Raw genomic sequence first — 25,504 nt, 5'->3', positions numbered from 1 at the left:
CATTGTTTATAGATTTCCATACAAAGTTCTTTTTGCCCCCTGCTGGTCATTGGAAAGACTGCAGGTTAAATTCACTTCAGCTTTTCAAATCCTGAGCTATATTTTTATATACAGTCTGTGCTTAGGAAACCAAAAATAATGGCCACAAAGCCAATATAAAGCTCCCAAGAGCTTCGAACTACCCCAGGTAGTCATGCGACCCATTGTTATTATAAATATGTTAATGATAGCAGCTTGACGCTGTAACACATTTCTCAAGTCTATTGCTTTCTTTAAGCTTGAGTGACAGCAAGCATTCTGTACATTTGCATACATGTTGAAAAATGTGGGCAGCTTTTTCATACATAGAGAATACAACAAGCTCACGCTGCAGCTCAGTCAGTGGGGGAGTGAGTTGTTTCTAACCTATGCCCTTGGGTCTAATAATAACCGTCAGATCCAAAAGTCAGTTAATTAGAGAAATACCACAGAGGCACTCAGACAACCCTGCTGAGTCCGCTACCCTTCTTAAATATGTCGAACAGCCCCTCCCCCACACTCTTATAAGACATAAGCAGCAATACTATAGTTTGTGGGATTTTCTGCACCGTCGTATTTCCATAACCACCCATCCCAGTGTTCCACAACTTAAACTCCTCAGTCCTCAAATGCCTACTCCCTGCCTAAATTTGAAACAGTAGTTGGCTCTTTGGCATGAGATTGCACAGCTGTGGGGGGACAGTTTTGTCATTCACGTCTTTATTGTCGGAGCCAATTTCAACTCGTTAAATAATCATCTTTCACAAGTTTCTGAAGTCGGAATACTTGTGGTGGATTGTTTTCCACTTGGAGTTTGAATTACACACTGATGCCATGCCTGGATAGTACGCTGAGATTGGCGCTTGATACATAGACGTACTTTATGATCTATCACATTGCACAAAATCACAGGCTTAATTAGGAAACTCAAATTATATCTATGCCTAAATGCTATGTTATTTAAAGCCTTTGAACCAAGTTTCCCGGCGTTTGTCTACTGTACAGACAGAGCTGGCTTAAAGCCTGGGAGGCATCCAGTCCACACAGAGGGCTTTCATTTACTCCCAGCATGTACACAGATGCACAAATAGCTGCAACCATACTATGAGAGAGTTACCATTCACTCACTCACTCACTCAGTAAAAACCTATACGGAGTCTGTGTTTTATGTCCACCCTTTTTTTAGGTTTGACGTAATCCTCGGAGCTGCGATTTTGTAAACATAGTAGAAGTCAGCCAAAGGAGTGACGCACAAATATAATCTGACACAATTCTGATATTTAATCTTATGGTAATGTCTCTAGCTTCTTCACTTTTTCTCTCTTTCTCAAATCCATCAGACGTACAGCAGTTCCCATGAGGTTCTTAGCCCTCAGATTTTGTCGGCGAACTATTCACTGGGAAAGTATGTAGGTCAATCTGCTTTGCTCTTTATCTAAAGCCATACAGATATGTGGCAATATGATTAATATTTCATATCTATATAATCAGCGATGTTTGTCATCGCGTTCAAAGGGATTGGTATCGTAAAAGGCGGTCCTTGGTTGGAGGGAGGCTTGGTATGGAGGAATTGATTAAACAGTGCTTTAGTGTGTGCGTGTCTTTTACCTCTAAATCTCTATGTAAACTTCTTCTGCAGTGTTTAATCCTGCCATGCAGTTGAGTAGTTCCAAACAGAGCAGTGGCACCACACGTGGCTTTTCTGTACAGTTTTATGATATCTGAGTGGCACAGAACCGGTTCAGAGGGAGGAATCGTCCCTGTGTAAAACTAAGCCCGTGGTCCAGTCCGTGTGGATTGTTGCTCTTTTATGATGTGTAGCCTGGACACAGCTGATCCTTTTGCCCACTGTAATCCATTTTCTGGTGTTCAGTCAGTAAGCACGCAATGGCGTCCCTGTGCGTTATATCACATGTCCATATTGCATGCTGCAGCACAAGTGTCACAGGTTTAGAACTCAAAAAGGGATGACGTGTCTGCGTAGTCAATGAATTTGACAAGTTTATAGGATTGTGGTTTACTTCCCAGAGTCAGTCTGTGTCAGCAAAAATGTGTTTTTACAGGAAAAAAAGAGAAGAAAATGCCATAAAATCTTTGTTATGGTTCAGAGCCGTGCCTGCCCAAACAACATTGATTCATTCTTCAATTTGCCTGAAGGAATTTCTATGTGTTGTTCTGAGCATGTTCTCAAAAGACAAGAACTGCTTTTGCATTGTGCGAGAAGTTGAGTGATTTTAAGAGATGAGAAGCGTATTTGTTTTTGTCAGCACCGAGGGTAACCGGGAGAGAAGTGTCTGAAAACCTGATCTTCTCCTCCTTGCTTTTTCTCTCCCAGCCAACTTCTGCTCCCCTTTTCTTTCTTTCTTTCTTTCTTTTTTTTCTCGTCACAGCCTATGTCTCCGGTGCAGCGGATCAGAATAGCTTCACTGTGTGTCTCCTGCACACAGTAACGCTCCCCTCCTTACCGCTCTTTAATTCTCTGTAAATTCCAGCGAGTGCGAGTGTGTTGCGTTGTGCATGTGTGCGTCCCTGCCTCTGGTCGCCTGAACATCTCATCACATGAGAGGAGCACAGGCTGCCTGGATCTGGATAACTTGAGAGCGACAGAGAAAAAGATGAAGAAAGAGGGAAAAAAGGGAAAATAGGGCGAGGTGAAGTAGTGATTGTACCAGAGTGTGGCTCAGAGCGGTTGGCTGATGACGTGAAGTGCTGCACACACATCTGGAACAGCTTGAGCAGCTGCACCTGAAGAGAAGGGCTCCTCCGCAAAGCCTCTGCCGGCACTTTCTCTTTCCCCACTCGTGCTCTTTTTTTTTTTTTTTTGCTTCCTCCCCTGTTTTCTCTTGCAGTCTCTGAATCTTTCTGGTTGCCGCCTGTTGGAGCGCTGGGATGGTTACCCGCTGTGCATCTGTAAAGAGGAGCGAGTGAACCGAAGCGAAAGAGAAGAGGAGAGACGAGGCACAAGGGGACAGTTACATGGGAAAGAATTATTAAGCACGAGGTAGGAGAGCAAAGTTGACAACCATGTTATGAGCGTAAGTGAAGAAGAAGAGAGTGAGCGCGAGAAAATCTAGAGAAAAGAGAGGGATGGAGAAGGAGAGAGTGTCAAAGAGAGGGGGATTAAGAAGCCGGAATGCGCTGACACTGGAGACCTGAGTTTCTGTTTGCATTTGGCACAGCACATCCTGTCACTCCACAGGTTTACCCACACATACACCGATTTACCAACACACACACTTGTGTTTGCTTTGGAGGATGATCCCAGGAGGCCACGCCAGGAGAAGAGAACACCTTCCAAGGAGCTATTAACCCCCCCTCCACCTCCTCACCCTGAGTTTGCCTCCCACCCAGCTTCCCAAAAGTGCCCTCCCACCCTCCCTCCGGCCCTCTCAGCCTACCTGCACTAGTCACAACACGCTGGAGCCGAAGAGTCACCGAGTCACACTTACTGAGAGCCGAGAAACCCCTGGATTGCCTATGGGACACAGTTGCATTCACACTGGCTGAGAAAGACTGAGGAGCTTTACTTATCCGCTGACCTGCAGGATGTCTAAAGCCTCCAGGCTGGCCCGGCCCCCCTCTGCAGGGGCCGGATCCAAGCTGCCCTCCCCGAGGAAGGAATGCCCTGGCACAGCCGCCGTGGCCGGTCGAGCCCGGGTGCTGAGCGTGGGGGAGAAGCTGATGAGGGCAGGTAGCGATGGGATCCTGAACAGACAGAAGTCTTTACCGGCCACTACGCCACAGGACAAACCACAGAGCGAGACTCAGGGCGAGCCTCAGGCCCCGAGCCAGAGTCCAGGTGAGAAGGGCCAAAATATGGACCCTCCTAAGAGCAAGATCAGCCCACCTAAAGCTCAGCAGCAAGGCTCTGTGCACAGTAAGTACTGAACAAACCACACATTGTAAGATGAATGCAAGCTTGTCTCTAAGGGTGTTTAGGTGCACTGTTTACATGTCACATGCAGTTCACATGTTAAAATGTGATCTATCCACATTAGACCCTGTGATTTTCTGTCCATGTAATATCATATTAAGGACACATAAGTGAATTTGTTTGGAGTTATAGCTGCTGATGTACAATCACCACCACAGTCACACTTCTTGTGTCTTCGCCCCTCATCGTTTTTGCTTAATTTAATATATATATGGTGTTTTTTCTGTACGTCTTGTGACCATTTTAATGGCAGTTCATTATGTTATGTACTGCAGTGATTAAGTCTTCACATGTGCTGTCTCCTCCCTGCCCTGACAAGGATGCCCTTGTCAGGCATTTGCAATCAGCGGAGCCAAAAATAGCGATGAATTTTTGAAAAATGAGATCGTCTTCATTAGCAGTGAACAAAATGAAATAGAACCAGGAAGTCCACTTTAAATAATTGATTTCTGAATTTGAATGACAAAACTCCACAGTGAGACAAAAGACTCTTTTAAAACTCTCTTCTTGACAATTTCATGACAAAAAAAGTTTATTACGACGTAGGAGTGGACATTTGCACATATTTGATCACCAAGTATTACTTTTTGTTGCAGCAGAAGTTGAGCCAGGTTTTTTTTGCTAGAAAACCTTGGAATTTTTTTCCCTTGTGCTATATCAACCCTGCTGTGTCAGTGTGTCAGTCTAATCGATATGAATGAGGAAGCCTCGTCTTCATTTGATGCTTTTCTGTTTTCTGTCTTAGCACAGTCTTGATGGAGCTGTGAGGAATAACTGCTCAAGGGATCTCTGTCACTATCCCACTGAGGTCTCTGTTGGGTGCAGATTTTTTTCTTAAAAGTGGGTGCACAGAGGATGAAGGAAGTGGTCTTATCATTCCCTTTTGGCCTTCTCACCAGATTCCCGACTCTGCAGGGTGACAGCTTTCATGTCTTGTCAGGACACACTCTCTGGGGCAACTTGACCAAGATTGTGCAAGCATGAGGAAACGATGAGGATGACTTTTTGTGTGCTCCGTGCATGTACTGTTAGCGGCTGCTAAGATTGACAGATTTTTTTCTAATCCGCTGAAGTTGTTCCTGTCAGTCACTCTTGAATCGCTCTCGACTGTTCAGCTTGTAGTCAAAGACAGCAGTTGGGAAGTGTAAAGGGTGGGGGGGATTTAAGTGTGGGGGTGACGTACATGCAAGCAACAGGGGTGAGTCAAGTGAAAGAGTGACAGAAGGAGGTCAGGAATGTGAGCAGGGCATGCTGGGAAATCAACAGGTCTCGAGCTGTGTCTGTGTGTGAATGCCTCCCCTCAGTAAAGACAGGTTACGGGTTACAAGGGGGCAGGTTTGTACTGGAAACCAGATGTTCTTTTCGGTGCAGCTTCCTCTTTACACAAATAAATGCTCTTTCTGCAGAGAAGATTCACTCCGTAAGCATCAGTTTCCCCTCATTCATCTGGTCCTGAATTCAACTTTGGACCGAAAATTTTTAATTGAACGTATCTCTTCAGTTGAGGCCATGAAAAATGACATTCTATATCTTTATGTATCTCTTTTTTATCTTCTTATGCAGTTCCTCTGTCCTCCCTCACTCATCATTGTTCTTCTGCTCACTTTGTCTTCTCTTCTCACTAACAGCCTCTCCACTTTTGTTTCTCCGTGAGTCTTTCTCCTCTTTTGACAGCATTTGAGTCAGTTATTGAAAGATGCCACCACCACCACCCTCCCACACACACTTACACACACTCACGAAAGACCATCAAAAAGAATAAATGAAGTCTGTGTATTCTCGGCATTTCATTTCTTTCCTACTGTGCATTTTCAAGTTTTTCCTTCTGAGGGTGCAAGAACTCTGTACATTTCTGGACAGTAACTTTGAAGTTCCATGTTGAAAAGGCAGTGATCCAGCAGTCCGGTCTCTCTCTCTCTCTAGAAATCAGCTACACGGTAGACTGATGCCACAACCCTTTGATATATGAAACTTTATTTTTACATGTCATGCAGTGTCTTCACTTTGGACAACTGCTGTTGACTACATGGAGCCATGTGCTGCCTAAGTATTTGGATTTTAAATAGGCCAACACAATTAAATACCCCTTTGCTGCAGGCTAACTGGCAGCTCATCACATTCCCTACTCACTTATGGCTTGTATAAGCGAGGCTGGTTAATGTGGTGGGATGGGGGCTCTGATCATGCCAGGTCTCCATCTCCCAAGCTAATGCCAGTTACAGGGCATGACGGCAGCTAAAGCACAGGCCCACAGGGTCAAACAGAGCTGATGCACACAGTGCTGGCAGACAATAAGTGCGTGTGACAGGTGACATTTCCACTGTGTGAAAGCTTCAGAGCTGACTGCTGCTCGCCCAAGGGCCCAATTTCAGTCTTAAAGTGGCAGCTTCATCCGAAAGCAAAATCCGTTTGACATTTTCTGTCCAGGGAGGATATCATACGAGTCAAGTGCAGACTCAGGTTCAGCTTTATTCTGATACTCTACACAACTTGGGTCCAACCACTGCTCAGCAACATTTTGTCACATTTTTTGAGGTGTCATCCTTAATGTACACCAGCTATAGATTTGTTTGACTTGTATATCGGGTTTACTGTGCTGCCAAAAGGATGCAGGCACCCAAAATTTGTACCTGTAGGTGATTACAAAACTTCCATCATTGTGAGAAGACTGTCAAAAATATTTAGAACCTGGCTGTAAGGATTTGCAGCAACAAGAGCATTACTGAGGTCTGGCACCGATGATGGATTAGTTTGCAAAATTCTTCCAAAGGGTGTTGGAAGAGGTTGAGGTCAAGCCTCTGTGCAGTCCAGTCCAAGTTGGCCTTTGCTACCAAAACAAGACAGTTGTTCCTTTATAGAACTTATTGTTGTTGACTTTGTGTATATACTGTGTGCCCATATTACAAATCCACTTCTGAACAGTGTTGATGCATCAGCTAAATGAAGCTATGATATATTGTTTCATTACTTTACAGCTGCTCTTTAGTTATCCTAAAGAGACAATTAAGCTTTTTTTTCTTCTTGTGAACAGAAACCACTGTGTCAAGTGACAGCGAAATATGGAATAAGCAAAATTTTGAAACAGAGTGTAACATAGCACAAAAGAGAGCTTACACTATGTGTCAACTCCATATCAGTCTCTACCTAAAGCTAGCGGGGGGAGGAATATTTGGATACCAAAATTAATATCCGGATACTGCGGTAGCAAACAAATATTCGGATATTCGGGAAATTCGGGTCCAGCCCTAGTACATACCTATCAGCAGCCCTCCATGAAGTAACAACATGCCTGATGCTGTGAAAAGTGAGATGAGGGACGCAGAGACAGAGGGAAAGAAAAACTGATATAACTGATATTGACAAGAGTATAAGAAGTGTTTTTCTTAGGAGGGATCAAATCTGTGACTTTAGCACTAGTTGCATTTCGCTCTTAACAACCGAGCCACCAAGTAACTGATGTTGTTATTCTGAAGCTACACACACAAAAGGCAAGAAAGTTCTGATTTTACTACTTGTCTTTTCAACTTTTCATTTGTAAAGGGAAGACTATGTCATTTCCTCTCAAAAGAGTTCCATTACCTCACCTTAATGCTTTTATTTTCCAACATCAGACAAAGTATTGTATAAAGCTATCTGCACAAGGCAAATCAGTTGATAAAAACATCTGGAAAGGTTAAAGCCAGGAAAGACTTTAGCTAATAATGACTTAACCTCTTTCTTGCTCTCCTATCAGTCTCTGCTATCTCCAAACCGTCCAGACTCTTTTCTATCATTGTGTCTAGACCAGCTTGAAAGTTTTTCAGCTCATGTTTAACCGTACGGGTCCTTTGATCCTTATGACCCATCAGACAGGAATTGAGATGCTCTTGAGATAAAGTGACTGCTCCGATTCTGGATGACCTCACCTCTAGTTGGCTGAAAAGGTGAGTCAATAAAAGAAACAGAGAACAAAGTGGAGGGGTTCATAACGTTGGTCTGCATTCTCTGACGGGTGTTTTGTTGTTTCTTGTCTGATTTGGTTTTGCAAGATGTGTTAGCACATCAGTATGCGCGGTGTTGCTTCAGCTTGTTTTCAAGTGTCAGAGGTTATTAAGACATTTCGACTGCTTTAAAATGCATCTGTACTTCTGCCCGTTGACAACGGCGTTAACAGCATATGGATGTGAATCACTGGTGAGAGAAGTGTTGCATGCTTGTACATGCTCACTCTTTAGTACTGTGCCAGTTTTGCTCAAACACTCACTATTAATAATCTGTGAATGGGCTGTGTCTTCAGTGACTTTTCACAGATGCTGCTTAACTTCCTTTTAGAAAGAAACAGCTTAGTGCAGCGGGAATGAGTTTGAGGATTGGGATGTGATCACCCATTTCTTTTGACACTGAAGCCACGAGTCGGGATTACATTAATTGCAGCCTCTCGTGACTCCCCAAACCCTCAGTTGTCCCAGACTTTTTCTTCTTTTGCAACTGTCAGACAGATTAGAAGTGTCATTAGTGCTCTTCCTCCACAACAGTTGACCCACTAAAGCCGATATCAAATTTGTACATTTTAGTGACTTTGCATATCTGTTTCAGAGCTCAGTCAATCTGGCAACCCTGTGGAGCGCCTGGAAAGTGTTTTTTATTCTGCTGAAAGACATTTGGGAGAGTGAGCTCCATTTATCTTTGCAGCATCCAGACTTCCATTCTTAGCGACTGACTTGACAAATTGACGTCCGTGAGTAGGGGGCTGATTTTAAGCAAAAACCCCCCGCTCTCACCTTGAATCAGGCAATCACAAACTTTCATTGTGTAGATTCAGGTAGTTTACTTAGAGTTAGATCCTGCTGTTCTTGTTCCTTTGCATATGACTGAGAAAATAGTTAAAATTCCGCTATTTCTGTTGTATTTGAACAGCAGCGAAACAGCAGAAAATTAAAACACTGAAGTTGATAAAAATTGGACAGCATTCATTATCCATTTATACCAGTTCCTCTCATCCACACAGATATTTGTTTTTGATAAGGTTAATGATTTTGTTCCTCCATCGACTAAAGTCAATTAGGAGACTCTTGAAAAGTTTTTGAAGAACTTTTCCTCCAAATACCACAAGGGAGGAAGCGACAGTGCCTTGATGTTTTCTCAGCTGTGGCAGACAACTTACCTTTGTCCTTGGCTTGTCAATAAGTGCCCAGTGACTGAAGAGAAGCCCAATGAGTCATTAGAAGTATGAGAGTAGGTGAGTTAATGGTGTGTTCATGGATCTGGAGGTCTGTGTGCTCACAAAATAAGTGGATGTGACTCATCTGTCAAATAGAAACAGACAATAATTGGGCCACTGAGCAAGAAGAAGAGCGTTTGGTGATGTGACTACTCATGAGTGTGTACTGTAAATCCCCCCGGTGGGTCTGGTGTGTGTTATTCTTTCGGGGGTGTAGCTCAGAGCAATGAGGCTTCTTTCTGATTTCCTGAGGCTATGTGGTTCTCAAAGAGAGACAGCAGAGGGGGATTGAGTTTCTCTGCGTGTCAGATTAAGGATAAAACAAAAGCCTTAATCTCTTTCAAACTTTCCACTTGTTGACATCAAACTGATGATCAAGTCTTTTGGATATTTGCTTTCCACTCTGTCCTGGCTTGATTAGACCGCAAAGTCCTCAAAGCTGCTACTGCAAATGTGACATGAAATTCCTCCAAACAAGACGTCCCGCTACAATACTGTTCTATCAGTTTAATGTAAAGTGTGTGTGTTCTAACAGAAAGCATAACTGTGGTTAATTCACCCAACAGAGGGGTGTAAGCGGATGCGAGGGCTCCCTCAGGGTTTCCTCTTAAAGAGTCGACAGAGAAATCAATATGTCTCCACCTCCCCTCTTCTACCCTTTTGCCCTTCAAACATGATGTAGTGTGTGCATGTGTGTGTCTGTGTGTTTTCCTGCCTGTCTGTTTGAGCACGAGCGAATGTGCACTGAAATTACTATATGCACAAACCGTTAAACATTCACACACTTTTATCTCCGTAGTTCAGACGATTCAAATTGAAACTCCCGCTGTGTGTGTTTCTTTCACGCGGCCATGTTGTTTCAGATGACTGGACCTTCAAAAATATCATTCATTCATTAAAATTACATTAATATTTAGTGTCGGCTGGACTCCCCATCTGTGATCATCTGCATGAAGAATATCTCATTTGGGCTATTAAAATAGATTTTGCGTCCATCTAGCATACAGAGAAGAAGTGAAGCTTATCCAGAAATGAGTTCAAGGTGAAGTTGAAATCAAAAGAACCGTTCTACATTTTAGGAAATATTCAAATCTGAGAGGTACATGAGATGATCGATACAACTGTCACGTCTAAGTGGAGCTGAAGTGAATTAGCCTAACTAGCATAAATGTAGAAAATGGTCTTGCATTGTATCTCATTTGTTCGACACATAAAAGGCAGCAAAATGTAAGAACACGTTTTAACTGGTGTTGTGTGCTTTATTAATAACTTTACAGCAGTGATAACCAGCTAATTTTGGTCTGTTAGCTAACCATTTGTAAGCTAATGTTCAGTAACGTCTGATATTCAGGTCATTTGAAAATGCATATCTTTAAAGAAAGATGCCTTCAAATGTTAATGTAGATTCCTTTTATCTGATAAATATTGCTGTTTGTTCATTTAGCAGGCCTCTATCATCTTGTAATTTTGCGCAAATCAAGTATCTCGGCCATAAGCTATGATTTTGTGTAGATACACAAAGGAACAGCTGCAGACACACACGGATGCATGATTGTTGTCAAAGCAGTGCAGTTGTCTGAGGATGTAATTTTTGTGAGGCAGAGTTACAACAGAACCCCTTAAATCCTCCATACCAGATTTTTAAAGCTCAGCGGTTAATGCTTATTTCATTAGTTTTACACAGACTGAAGTATAAATCAATCGCTTGTGGTTTTAGGAGTTTTGTTCTGTCACAGTTTCTTTGCAACCAGCAGCCAGTTAAATTCCTGGAGTCGTAATGGTTACAGGATATTTAAGTGACAAATGTAAATTTTATAGGTGCTGCACTGAACTGAATGCAGAGCTGTTGTGTTTTTATGTACAGGTCTACACTCTCATGTCCGTTTAGTATCACTTCTCATTTTATTCTTTGCAAGAAAGGCAGAAAAAAAATGTTAAAATGTTGCTTAATGTAAAGCAATCTTGGAAATGATCATACTCGCTGACTAATAGTGTCACCATACTGTATGAATGTGTAGATGTCGACCACATGATCCACCAAGAAGGAGTTGCTGCTCCCTGCTGTGCTCTCTGTCAGATGATAGAACATGTGATCTGACTTCAGGGTGAATCAAGGTCAAACATGTCGTACGTTTTGTGCTGTTTTGTTACAATAAGAAACTTCTAGATGCCTGGAATTATTATCTAAGCTTCACATTATTTAAATTGCCACACCTTTACTGCTTTCCATGAACTACTGTTATCATCTCATTTGTGTTTCTGAGGTTAAACCAGAACGTAAATTTGCTTTTTTTTCTTATCAAGGAACTGATTTTCCCTCCTTGTTCTGTCACTTTGTTTGAAAAATAGTGTTTTTATCATGTGAAGCAAAGACAGACAAGAAGTGAAGCTGTAAAGTCCTGGATAAGAAAAGCTGAGGACCTACTGACCTGTAGTTGACGCTTCATGGCTGAATGCACCTCATGTAAATCATATCTAAGATAACACAGAAACTCTCGAAATGCGTCCAGACGTCTGAGTGAAACCACATTGTTTCTCCAGTTGTTTAGTTTGCTGCAGTTGCTCTCTGTGTACTTTGTGTGGTCTGTTTAAAGAACACAGAATAGAATTGTTTTCTTTATTGTAATCCTGCAAATGAAATTCCAAAGGCTGCTTACCAAATCAAAATTTCAGATATGCACAGTCTGAATATGAGTTTCCCCCGCGTGAGTCATAAAACAGAGCATTTTAGGGCATTTCTTGAAAGCATATTTGTGGTTTTTGGTTCAGAAAAGGAGCTAGCAGCAGCAGTCGAGTCTCCTTTGTTGAGGACAGACAGATCACTCAGTGTGTTTGTTTGACCTCTGATCTTTGTAAAGGAAAAGAGATACGCCAAGTTAAAGGAATGTCAAATCCACACTGCAATAAAATTCAATTTTTTCCCTCAGTAAATAGCGGTTATAAATTCAAAAAAACAGACGCATCATGTATGTCTGAAGCACAATGGTCATTTTGGATTTCTTTTCGACGTTACCCTGTCGTTGTCGGTGCCATTTTACTGCAACAGCAGCTTTTAGTGCCTCAAAAGTGCCCTTGTCTGCCCCAGTTTCCAGCACTTAAAGTGGCAGAAGACTGCGAACATGCAGTACGTGGCGTGACAGTCGCACATCTCAGCAAGCGACCGGGATAAAAGCAAAGTTTGATTTCTTGAAATCCTGCCTGTTGATGAATCTCCACCTGTGATCCAGTCAGACGTGCAAACAAAGCTTGTAGTTGATACATTTCTTTAATCTTTTGTGTCAAAACCAAAACGCTGCCAAGTCTTCTTCTGCGTGCCGCTGATCGACCATAAAGCCCAAAACCCTGTCTTTTGATATCGCTCTTCAGCCTGTGAGCTGTATTGACGTTCCCTGTGGCTTTTTTTTAATGTCTTGATGCAATTATATGCAGAAATTAAAAAGTGGAAACGAGCTCCAAGATGCCTGATTGGGCGTTTGTGGTTCCAACAGGAGCAACACATTACTCTTGTGTTTTAGCCAAGGCACTGGCTCGTAAAGATTATTGATGATGTACACCATGTGATACGAGTGCTGAGCAGGATGAGGCAGCATTAAATCTCACTGATGTATAGGCCTCTTTTTCTCTCTTTATCTCTCTCCCTCTCTGTGTCCCGTCAGAGAGCGAGACAGATGAAGAAGAGAAATTAAAAAGTTGAAGGAGGCAAAAAAAAAAAAGGTAGATAGAGCTGATTCAAACTTTGTCTCTTTCAGATTCTTCTCTTGTCTTGGCTGATCAGTGGCCTTTTTTTCTCTGTCTCTCTATGTTGGGTTGTAATTGAAGTGTTGAGACAGTCCTACTTGTATCAGCATGCATTTAATGAAGGCTGCTGCAAGAGGTGCTGCGAAAAAAAGTTTGTTTACCTGCAGTTGTAGTTACCTGTGTGGTAGCTATGGAGGTTTTATCAGCCCCTGCAGTATCCGTTTCTGAGCAGCAACTGAGCTTTTTGCAAGAATGCGCTCTACATTATGGCTACTGTACACGCTGCAATGCATGGATAATAAATAACGGCTCCTGAGTGAGCTGCTCTGTTGGCAAAGGGCTGCTTCTTGTTTGCAAGATGAGACACATAAATCGTATTCGTTGGAAGCAACTGTTGCTGTCATGAGGGGTAGAAGAAAAACTTTTTTAAGTCTAAATATGAAGCTGATAATTCATGAATTCCCTTGTGCTGGAGATGTATTTCAACCACACCAATGTTTTCTCACTGAAAAATCCAGACTCAGTTTATTTGCAAAAGCACACTGTTCCAGTCTCTCCGCAAACCCAGTAGCTCGTGTGTGGCTTTACTTTTAGAAACCGACTCCAAGAGTCGAGAAGGAGAGCGAGAGAGTCTCTAAATGTTTATGAGCTGCTGCTTCAGGCCTTTGAGAGTCAACGTAATTAGGACTTTAGTCAAAACTCGCGTTTCAAAAAGACTTAATTGCAAGCATAGCATATTAACAGTATAGAATCTCCGGATTTGATTAACCGTTTGTTTACAGTGAGACACCATCTTCGCTTATCGCTTCCCCAAACGAGAACTTAAAGCCAAAGTGAGTACATTCATTATAAATTAATTAGAAAGATAGAGAGTTATGCTGTTTATCACAGTGCTCCAATTCAGTCGTAATGCAGTTAAGTGCAGACATTGCTTGTTCTTAAAGGCTGCGGCGCTGATAAGAGAAATATTACTTGAAATGGTACCAGATTGGTATCTGTGAGGGTGCAGAGAAAAACTGAGGAATTCAGTTTTAAATGCAGTTAGCAACACAGACAGATGTTATTCTGTACTTGTCATGTGCTCAGCAGGGATCGAATGCAGGGAACATTTTGCTCTGGAGCCATTAAGATACATTTTTGATAGTGTGTGGTCAATGTAAGAGAATGAATAGGACAAATTAATCTGCTTTTATCATCATGTCCTCATCTGTGTTTCTGACCCTGCTGTCTCTAGTTCAGTCTGTGCATCTTTAATATTCGATGTCTTGTCAGTGCAGTTTGTGGAAGGGCATAGCTGTAAAATATAGAGCATCTGAGCTGTTTACTGTAAGAACAGAGAGCAAAATTTATTCCTGCTGCAGTGCACCTTTTACTTATTGCAGCCAGAAATAAAGCAGGCTTCCTGTCCACATATGGAATCTGCCATCTTTACCTTTTGATAGTGAGCAGCTTTCCTGTCGCTTCACATAATTACAGCCTTCAGCACTCGAGTCTGTGACTTCAGTGAAAGTGTGGCGAGTTGAGCTTTTCTTCAGACTGGAGAGCTCTGTTGCTGCTGGCGTGTACAGTAGCGCCCCCAGCTGTACAGCTAATAGGATTTCAGGTTGGAGTTGATAAATTATGCCCACACTGAAGTTTCACTCCTCATGCGGTCTTGCCAGAGTGTTTGATTTGACATTTATTCATTTTATCCCTGCTAGCACAGCTCCTTCAATTAGGGTGTGACTAAAAACTTCACTTTTCGCCAAGTTTCTTTCCCCCTAAATACATACAAAACACTGAGATGGATTTGACAGCCGCCCTGCGCCTCTGAGCATCTTTGGTACATTCTTACTGTATTAAACACTAGAAACATTGAATCAGGGATCAGATGTGCTCCACCCCCACCCGCTCTTAAATCTGGGGATTTTTTTTTTTTTAAAAAAGGGGGAATAATACGGTTTGGCTGTGCGATGAAGTCATTGGTAAGACATGCTTTTTTTTTTCAGCTAGGCGGCTAAAGCTATCATGAGACTGACACAGCATTTTAGGCTGAGCTTGCGGGGAGAGAATGAAGGGGATTTCTGCTGAACTGATGTTAACAGCTGGAGCTTTAATACTTCGCAGAAAAGTAGGATGCACAATTTAGTGACAGCCTGTTTCTCCACATTTTTTTTTTGTTTCACTTTTGTCTCCAGCCCTGTCACGCTTATTCCAGTTCATCTCAAGAATACATTTTTTAAAAAGGTGAAAATATTATCTGTTTTGGTGCCGTAGAAGCCGGATAGGAGCAAATTTAATAGACCATTCAAGTGACTGACAGGATAAAAAGATTAATCCCTTTATTGCTATACTTTTGAAACTGCTCTGAGACAAACAGTGGAAAGGCATTTTAAATCTGATTATATTTTGCCCTGCAATCGTCGATTGTTCACATCTATTATATGCAGAAGCTTTTTCTCAGCTGCAATTGTCTCCTTGAATTATACTCAGTCAAATAGCCATCTGTCATGATCCTTCCTGGCCAACAGTTTTGCAAGACGCCCAGCTGAAGAATGCAGATGAGTTGTGATAGGCATCAGAAAGCCTTATCTAACGCCCCTTGTTGTATAATATTTGATTTCTTATGACCAGAGAGGCAGGGGGAAAAGACAATGTAAGGCAGGACTGACAGGACACACTCTGGCATTATACAACAAGCGGTCAAACAAGGACAAAATTCAAATATGATTGTTTTGGAAATAGCAAACAGCATGTAAATTGATGGAGAGAAAGTCTCTCAGTACTCCAGTGTGATGTTTTCTGTGATGTTTTCCACCTCGGCACCATGACAGGGTCACAAAAATATTAACACATGCCCAAGTGTAGAGTGTCAGGAAAGAGGATGCACACTGAGTCGCTGGCTGGTGATGGCTGCGCTGTGTGGATGTACGTCTGTCCCTGCAGGCTTGTTGTTTTCACAGAGCAGATGCTGGGCTGCTGGTTTTTTGGTAATAGGGCCGACCTGTGCAGCTCCCTGCAGAGGAATCGGAACCCTGTTTGAATATCGTGAAACTTAAGGAGCAAAAGTTGCTGCTGCCTTCTGTAGCCCCTTTCAGGCACGCACTCCTTTCTTTTAAGCTGACAGCAACTGATGGCTTCATATCTGAATGAGCACCCTGGTCACTTTGCCCTAATAGTTTTGATGGCAGCCTGACTAGGTCAAACTTAGTAACATTTCTGTATTGCTTTCAATCCAGCACAAGTCTGAATTTCATACGGACTTACTTTGAGTTGTGGGAAATGATTTGTAGAAGGCTTTTTTTTTTTTTTACATTTCAGGACCAATTTTGGTCTATAAGCATCATACGGAGCACACAAAAACCCCACAGTTTGCATGCTAAAATCATAAAACACCTTTCTTATTCCCTTTGTCTACCAATTTTAAATCTATTATAATATGAAACAGCTGAAAAAGTAACACTAGAAGACAGATTTTAACAAGTCAGATCGATGAGACTCGCCAACAATGAATGCCAGTTAATATTTGACTGGGCAGGAGCTGAAGTTTAGTTTATCGCCTCCAGCTGCTTGTAGCAGTCTTTGATCTGAATTTATTAAATACCTGCAGGATTAGACACCATCAGGAGCCACACAAGCGTCTCCAAACAGAGCGAGCTTTGTGCTTTTACTCATGTTACATCAGCTGATTGCCTAGAATCGTAAATTATCCCTGACATGGAGACAGAATCAATCAAACAGCAGGTCACACAGTGCACTTTTTTTCACATTAGACAGGTGAGCTGTCACAAGAGTCACAGTTCATCAGCTGCAGTAAAATCATTTGTTGCATAGCGGCTGTCCTCATTTTGAGTCCTGATTTCCATCACAGCTGTCGTGATATTTTGATTTTATTGTTGATAAAGTAGCTGTTAGATCATCATCGCATTTCGAAAATTCTAATTTAACCAGGCTGTTAGTTATTTGGAGGTTTAGGGTTTGACTAAATTGATATTAGTTTAAATTTACTTGTATGTTTGACTGATTAAGCAGCAATGTTACATATCCCATGTCTAAACAGTTCTTAAGTCCTTAATCTTTCTTTCTGACTCAAAAAAAATGCTCTCAGCCTTGGAAATCATGTAAGAAAAACACATTATTTCATTGTGAGAAATTAGAGGATGATTGTTTCCCAGGAAAGAGATTCTTTGTTTAACTTTTATGACGCTATTCTTTCTGATTTGATTGCAGCATTTAGTATAATTTACTCTTCCCCGCTCATTTGTAGACACTTTTCAAAATCAGTCAAGTCAATTTACTTAATGTTCTTGGAAATAACAATAGAAAAAGTATAATTTTGTCATAAAACATGCTAATGATTAAATTACAGAGAACTAGAGAAAGCCAGCATATTAAAAGCAGTGTGGCTCCCATTTAGTGACTGCATGTATTTCACATATTTATTGTATAGCTGCACACTGTGACTATATGGGGCCGTATAAAGGCTATAGATGTAATAAGAAAGCAGTGAAAACAGATTTGTCTTTTTAATTTCTCCTCTCTTGCTCTCTTTATCCTCTCAGAGCCAGAATATTAATTGTGATTGGGACCAAATGTTTCTCAGCACTGCATATTTCATAACACATTTGTTTGTTGTTGTGTGATTCCCTAAAATCCTTTGACAGGCAGACGGAGAACGCTCTCATATCAATGGGAAGTCAACAAGGGTACGCTAAGTTGCTGATTGAGGCCCACAGTTCACAGCGAGACAGCTGGCGGTTAATGTGATGTGCAACCAGCAAGCATTAATTATTTATTGTTGAAACATTTTCCAGAGCAGCAATAAAGAGTGCTTTTATCGATAGGCAAATGCCTTATATCTTTAGGGCTGTTTTATCTCCCAATTCCTTGCAGACATGTTTTGCATATTAAATATTCTGAAATACAGATGCAACACTCCATCTAGCTGTAAAGCTCATTTTTATTGGGGGAGCGTATTTGTTCATTTTTCTTTCAACATTACATAGAGCGTCTGATAAATATTTTAGTCTCATTATTCTTGGCCATTCTAAATGCATTTTATTAAGAGCAATAATTCTTGTCTTGCACCAGAAGGCACAAAAGTGCACTTATGGGCCAAACACAATTAAGCTAAATGCTTTTTATTGCTCTGTAAACCTGATTAGGAATCGCATTTCTATGACAACAAAAACATGTATTTACAGTTATTGCTTGTTGGTCTGCACTTGGGATGATTTGAAAGTGTTACATAATAAAGAGGTACTCTGTGAGGCAGAGACGGACAGAGATGGAGTGATGGGCAGATGTGGAACAGGTGGGAAAAGAGAAGAGACTGAAATGATGGATCCACTCTCTACGTCAGCTGATGGATTTGTAGAATTTCTGTCATCCATTCCACTTTGTCAACATCTATCTGTCTGTCTGTTTCCTCTCATTATTTTAAGCTTCTTCTTCTTCTAATCTCTTCCATTTTCTTCACCTCAAGAGAGCCTCGGGGTTATATTGTGATCTAGAAGCAACTGCCGAAGTTGCCAAAAACTGCAGTTCCACAGATGGCCACTTGAGGCTGCCTCCAAAAGTGAGTCAATCCCAGTAGACTTTCATATTAAAATACCTGACTTTAAGGCAGAAATATACGTATTTACAGCCTAGTGCAAAGAATGGTTTTGGTTTCTATAGCTAATTTCCCCATTCATGACATCTCTGTGGGAAGTGGCTTTTTATGTAACACATCAGTTTAAATTATATTAAGACTTAAAGTTATGTATAAATAATGGAGTAGCTCCTTTAAATGACAGATGGGTGCCATCACAAATCACATGGCCCAGATATGTTTGCTTGACCTGCCTTAACACCACTCATGCTCCAATTCTTTGCCTCTGTTTGGATCACCCTGGTGCTAGGTCGAGTCTAATTTGACTAGCTGGATGTAGACAGTGGCTGTAAGTCTGCCACGTGGCTTTGTCCTGCTCTTCTGCTATCTGCATGCCACTGTTTTCAAAATCCCCTTCACTACTGGACACAACAACAATGACCTTTAGGCTAACAACCTAACACAGTGAAAATGTCAAATTTTATGTGCAGTAAGGCAGCCCTGTAGTTTTTCCCATATTTTAGTGACAGTGCTGGGCTCTCTGCATACAAAAAAATCCCTTTTGGCAGAATGATAAGGTGTAGTCAGACCACTCTGTGCCGTAGGATAGTGTGGCTGTGCAAGACTAGGCATACGGTGATGATCAGAGCCACAACATAAGCTTCAAAACTCATATTTTCCATATTTATTCCCAACCTTTGAATCTGATGATCACAGTAATTAGACTTTATTGCTCAGCCACATTCTTACAGTACTTCTCCTGAGTTCTGACCTATTAGCTCTTTGGTTTTAGTGAAATAGACGTGAGTATATGACAGGAGGACACTGACTTTCCTTTATCTTTTCTCAGGCTTTATTTATCTGGGAAACCCTGCCTGAGAATGCGCTACCCTGCATCATACCGATAGATGCCTCGTGGTACCCATGGACTGTACAGCAGTCAGTAGTCAAAATGGTGCAACTGCAGCCAAAACAACTGGCGGCTTTGGCTGAAAGTCAGAGTCGCATGCGAGGTCATGCACTGCCTGATGTTTGGAAACAACATGGCCCTGACAGAACACTGTTTAGGATTATCCCACTGAAAATAAACAGTTTCAAAATACAAGTGGGCTTTTTGCTTGTTAGGGGTTATTGACAGTTGTTCTACAAGGAGTTGTTATTAGAAGCATGAAAATCTCAAATACCAGAGTTCATAGAGGACGCGTCTGTGTTCATCATAACAAAGTCAGCATTCAGCTGCTTGCAGTGGGTTATTGTAGATTTATTCAGTGGGTTCATAACTTTTTCAAATCAGTTTTAAAGCGAGCCAAAAGCACTCAGTCAGACCTCCCCACAAAGCAAGAAATCACAATTTTGGGGCATCGCTTTGATGCATCGTTGTTTCTTTGTGTTGTATTTGCCAAACTTTTTTTTTTTTTTTCTTTTCAAATTGTTACCTTTCCATCAGCATCTCTGATGATAGCAGTCTGAGCCGAAGGCACTGCTTGAACTGTCAGATCAGAAAATACCCTGAGAAAATTTCTGAGTCATATTATTCAGTTGTGAGTTTGTATTTGAAGCTTTCTTACTCTACGTTCAAATTTCCCTCACTGTTTCATTTAAACTGCTGCTTATATCTGTGTATAATCTATTGCCCACGTTAAATAGAAGAAAAGTTATGCTACTTCCATAAAATTCTCAAATATTGCTCAAGTCCCTCTTTTGTATTTGATTAAACTCCTAAAAACTCATGTCTGTGTATCAAAATTGTGTATTTAGGAGTTTGTTCCATGAAAATAATCCCTTCCTGCCTTAAAATGACGTAAAATGGAGGATTGCTTTTTCTCTTTCCACACGTCACTCTCTGCTTGCTGCAGCTTCAGCATACCAGCTCACCTTTGACTCTGTTTCAACACTGCAAAACTACTCCACATCACACAATCGGAAATTGTTATATTGGAGTAATTGAGACTGAGAAGCCCCACTCTGCAAGCTGACAGGACTGATTCTTTTTTCTTGTTAGGTAGCAGTATAGTGATGGGTCAGGGATCCTAGGTCCTTCATTGAGTGCACATCCTTTTTGTATGACGCCCAAGTGTCTTGTGTTTAAACTAACTTTAGGGTTTTGAAGTCTGAATCTGTGTCTTTGAGACTGTCTTTGGTGCACTTTTAAGAGGGAAATAGTCAACCATGGCTTTGGCTACGTATTTCATACATGCTGTGTCTTCCAGCGTATAAAACAACCAAACAGACATGTTATCCAGGTTAAAAAAAACAACTTGATTTACACATCTTTAGGGGACGTGAAAAATAGAGATAGTGCTATTAAACGGCATTGCACTGTGGACGCATTTTGTCTCCATTATGTGTGGTTTTGTTCCCTCTGAAATGCCATCATTTTACGAACTGACAGCTTTACCCAGGGGCATCCTGCCACTAGCGGCTCAGCGAGAGAACCACTTCTCTGATTTACTTTACTGAGATGCTGCTTTGCTGAAATATTTCTGCTCAGTCCTACATTCAGACCTGTGATCTCGACATCACAAGCCAACTTTTCAAACCTCTTCCAGGTTAGCCGGGTACGATGCAGCTGCCTACTGTAGAGCGCGGCTTTTTGCTCTGCTAATCTGTTTTGCCTCAGATGACCCAGTCCTGGCTGTTGTGCTTTTTGCTTTTCATTCCTGTATCTGTCTGACTGATCAGCACTGACCAGTCGTCACCACAGAATGATACACTCACAGTCTCTCTGGAATATAAAATGTCTCATCCCATCTTTGTGGATGCTGCCACTATAATTCCTTCATGCATGTGTGACTCAAAGGACAGACAGACTAACAGACAGACAGAAACCAAGTCATGTGACCCCTCTGACCCTCTGTGCTGTGTTCTCTGGGTGAGTTATGCCTCATTGTTCTGTTCTGTCAGCGTTGCAGCGGGCCACAGGACAATCAGACTGGCCTCATAGTGCCACATTCGCTTCTCCAGCCCGCCTCTGATCTCACACCTCTCACTTCACATTCTCATTACTTCAGGCTGTTATTAATTTATTTAATCAATAGCTGTTTGAGTTCTCCACCCCAGAAATCCATAATGGCAGCGGATTCACCGGGCTGCTACATTACGTTACGAGCAGGAGTCGTCGTGTCTCTGCAGGCTCAGATGTGTTTGCACTGGGTTAAACACAGCTTGTAATACACAGCGCTGTGCATTAGGCATTACATAATGTTTGCATGGTCATCATCTTCAAACAGTTCTTGGTAAACTAAGTAAGTCGGAACTTCAATAGGGTTTATCCCCATGCACTTTTGCAATACGTGATGCTGACTCAGAGATCATACTTGTGCAGTGGCTCCATTGTTGCCATCGGCTAAACTCTCGAGCCTCCCGGTGGATGATTATGAAAGTGGCTTTAAAATAGAGAGCAGCAGCTCACCAGGGCTTTAGATGATTTGAGGCTAAATATATGTAAAAGGCAGCTTGGTCCACAGGCTAGAGTGGGATCTAGGTGGGTGGCAGCCAAGGCCTTTGGTGCCTCTTTTTTCACTCTGTGTCAGTTTGGTAGAGAGATGCCCTGTAAACCAAAACCAAAAATGTGAGCCAACAAGACTCTCACTTCTGGGTTTTGAAGTGACGATGACAGCAGCATGTTTGACTGTCAATTCTATATGATCTAGGAGTTTTTTTTTAACTTTGGATTTTGTTCATCATCTCAACTTGGTTTACATTTACATGGTTTATACTTACTGTACATTATTCTAACACTGTAACACAGATACTCAGCATTTTTCAAGTCATATTTTTATCTTTTTATTTATTTATTTTACTTATACCCGATAAAGTATCCCTACACCACTGTGTAATTTTAGACAATGACCCAAACACAGCACTATTGGAAATTTTGTGTTGAAATTGGGTTTTTTCTAAGTTTCCACACATTTTCTTTTTTGTAAATGTATCAATTTAATATATGAATTATCAGTTTCCTTGATTACTAATACATTATACTGGGTGATTTCTCATTTCTAATACTCTTTAATCCACTCTAATATAGTTGTAAAGAGACTTAAGATTATTTTAAATGTTCAATGATTATTGAATGTCTGCATGAGTTTCTAGACATTCATGAAAAATGGTCACGAAACGGTTAAATAATTTGACTTTCCACAACTGGAATGTTCTTTAAATTACTTTTTTATGACATTTTAATATGTTAAACAATTCATTCATTCATTCATTCATTCATTCATTCATTCATTCATTCCACAATGATTATGAATACAGAACAATGGATTTAAAGTCATTTATTAAAACAACTTTCTACAAGCATGTGCTGAGTGTAAAGCTGAATTATTTTCACATTTCTCCATTATATGCTTTCAGTGATTAGTATATTGATTGTCTAGGTAACACTTCCTGTTTTTGTTTTGTTTCGTTTGCTTGTTTTTTTTGGCGTTTGGATTTCAGCAGCTCTTCACAAAGGATGTTTCACTGGCACAACCCGGTCAGCATATCCAGCAACAGCGCAACAGCTGGATTAAAGTGGCAGAGGTCACATGACAAGCTGTCATGTCAGATAACAGAAGTTGTCAGAACTCATCCCAGTTCTATCTCATGATGTGACTCATCTTTACAGACTCATGCCTGCCGCATCTTTTCCCTCAGCCTTTCGGAAGACTTTTCTTTTTTCATCATCAAAAAAAAAAAAAAAGCTGTCTTTGAGATCATGAAGCTGCCGCGTCTCTTTTCCTGAATATGCATTTGAGTCACTGAAAGCAAACAGCCTGTCATTTCACTCTCTTGACTGAAGTTGTGTTACGCAAGCACATTCGAGTTCAGTATCTTCCAAGACACACAGGTGGCTCATTCAGCGGGTGACTGCGGGATCGGCTCCTCGGTGGCAGACTGGCACAGGCTGAGGCACCAAACTGAATAGATCCAGGTGTAATCCTCACCTGCTCTCTCACTGTTAAATCCCGAATGTTTTGATTTATTTTGTCTCCCCTCTCCATTTGTTGGAGTCTCTTTTTCAGCAATGGAAGGATTTAGCACTGAGGGATTAGTCAAAGAGGGCCCTGTTTATAGTGTTCATGCCGGAAGAAACCAGCATTTCCTCTCTCACATGGCAACATAAGTTCAACACACATTCACAAGCACATGCACATACAGTTTCATACCTACACACCCATGAAAATATTACACTGTAGACACGTCATTGCACCTGCTTATTGTTAACTGCTTCACAAATTGCTCTTGCCCTGAGTCAACATCTCTTTCTCATTCTTTGTTATGTGATTAAAGCAGCCAAAGGAATGAAATGCTGATGCACAAAGCCTTCATGCTGGCACACCTGAGCTGCAGAGGGAGTGACAGAGCACACTTTATCTTTTCACGTCGCCGCTGTTTTGTGTGCGAACTGCCGCTTTGAAGTTCAGTTGTTTTGTGCGTCTGAGCCCCTCAACAATGAAGCACAGTTGCGAGTGTCCAGGTCACGTCTGTCAGTGTGGGGTTTTTGTGCTTGTGTGCATAAGAGGAGGGGTCTGTGAAGGAAGGAGGCCTCCCCGCTCCCAACACATGGTGCCCAGACTAAACAACAAGACGAATGTTTCCTGAATTGGCACGGAGGCACCCCAATCTGCCCGTTTGGCTCAACCGACTGACTGAAAGACTCGCATTCAGAGCAAGAGAAAGGAGAGGTTAGAGGAGAGGAGAGGAGAAATCCTTACAGTGGATTTAAAGAAAATGCGAGAGAGAGGTTTAGTTTGTTCATTTTGAGTTTGGATTCCACCACAGAAGCGTCGGTGGAAGGAAATGTTATAAACCAAGCTTACTTGAAAGCAGTGGTGGAGAAAGTGTTCACATCGTTATGTAAAAGCACAAATACTACAATGTTTAAATGCTCTGTTACAAGTTAAAGTAAAAATGTTACCTCAGTAAAAGTATGTATGTATAATCACTAAACTATACTCATGCATATTTGTAAATGCAAGTGTTAGAGCCATTTATGCCACGGTTTGTCCACGTGAATAATTTGATTTCTATAAAAATAATAGTTGAATGTTTGAAACATTATGGGGAATTTGATTTAGTGGGCTTAAATTATTACATATGTATTTTAATTGGATTTGTGGTTGTATGCCTTGTTTTTATTGGTAACGTTTAGAAGGCTTCTGATTGGAGGATGCGCTGGGCCCGCTGCATGCGCTTATTATAATATTTAATTTGGGCAGAACTATGAAGCCTGAGAAGCGCACTATTTTTTGACCGTAATTACCGCAATTGTCATGTTTCCTGAGTTTGTGCTTTGCATATTTTTGTGCCAATTTGAAAGAAAAGTAAAGACTGGAAATCGAAGACATGTACAACGGCGTTTTTATTCATGATACGCGTCAAATACACTCAGGCTCTTTAGACGAAGTGGGACAAAACCAAAGTTGACGGAGTCACACTTATAGCAAGATTTTACTGTAGTGGATGGTTAGTTGGAGCTTATTTTGAAGTGTTTTGTAGAGGACTGCAGCTAATGCATATTTTCATCATTGAGTAACCTGTTGATTATTTTCTCTATCAATTAATATTTTTTAGTTTGTAAAAATTCTAAAAAATAGTAGGACATCACATCAAAGTTACCAAAACCCAAAGAGACATCTCAATGCTGCTTGTTTTGTCTGTACCTGAAATTAAATGCAATGAAAAGCTGCAAATCTTCACATTTGTAAAGCAGGAAACATTAAAAAACGTTCCCCTCTGACTGTATGTAAACATAGAAAACTATCTTTAACAGCTATTTTACGGGACCCATCTATCATGCAAAAGGGCCACAACCTTAGCTAGACATAACTATTTGTCTGATCATAATTTAAGCAGGTGTGTTATGCAAATATTCTTCCTCTGTATAGTTGTCATGAACAGGATATTAGCTATAGAGACCAAAACATGCTTATTTCCACAATTCTACTGTAAAGCTGGCCATTCTGGAGGCAGCCTCAAGTGGCCATTCAAGGAACTGCACCTCTAGTTACATTTTTCAGCCTCAGAGACCAGTTTTCATATTATTAATGACTTA

The 25,504-nt window shown here is 41.3% G+C and overlaps 1 protein-coding gene across 1 annotated transcript in view; it reads left to right on the top strand.

Moving 5' to 3' along the window:
* Positions 1 to 2,441: 2,441 nt before the first annotated feature.
* The window catches only part of si:ch211-285f17.1 (sickle tail protein), a 92,058-nt gene continuing 68,995 nt past the window's right edge, over positions 2,442 to 25,504 (top strand). Inside the window, 1 exon segment of the mRNA XM_051940459.1 lies at positions 2,442 to 3,895. Within this exon segment, the coding sequence (XP_051796419.1) occupies positions 3,565 to 3,895 (331 nt within the window). The 5' untranslated portion in view covers positions 2,442 to 3,564.

Source organism: Acanthochromis polyacanthus, chromosome 20 (genome assembly GCF_021347895.1).
Source record: "Acanthochromis polyacanthus isolate Apoly-LR-REF ecotype Palm Island chromosome 20, KAUST_Apoly_ChrSc, whole genome shotgun sequence".
In the NCBI taxonomy this organism is placed as follows: Eukaryota; Metazoa; Chordata; class Actinopteri; family Pomacentridae; genus Acanthochromis; species Acanthochromis polyacanthus.
This window is presented reverse-complemented; position numbering and strand designations above follow the sequence as displayed.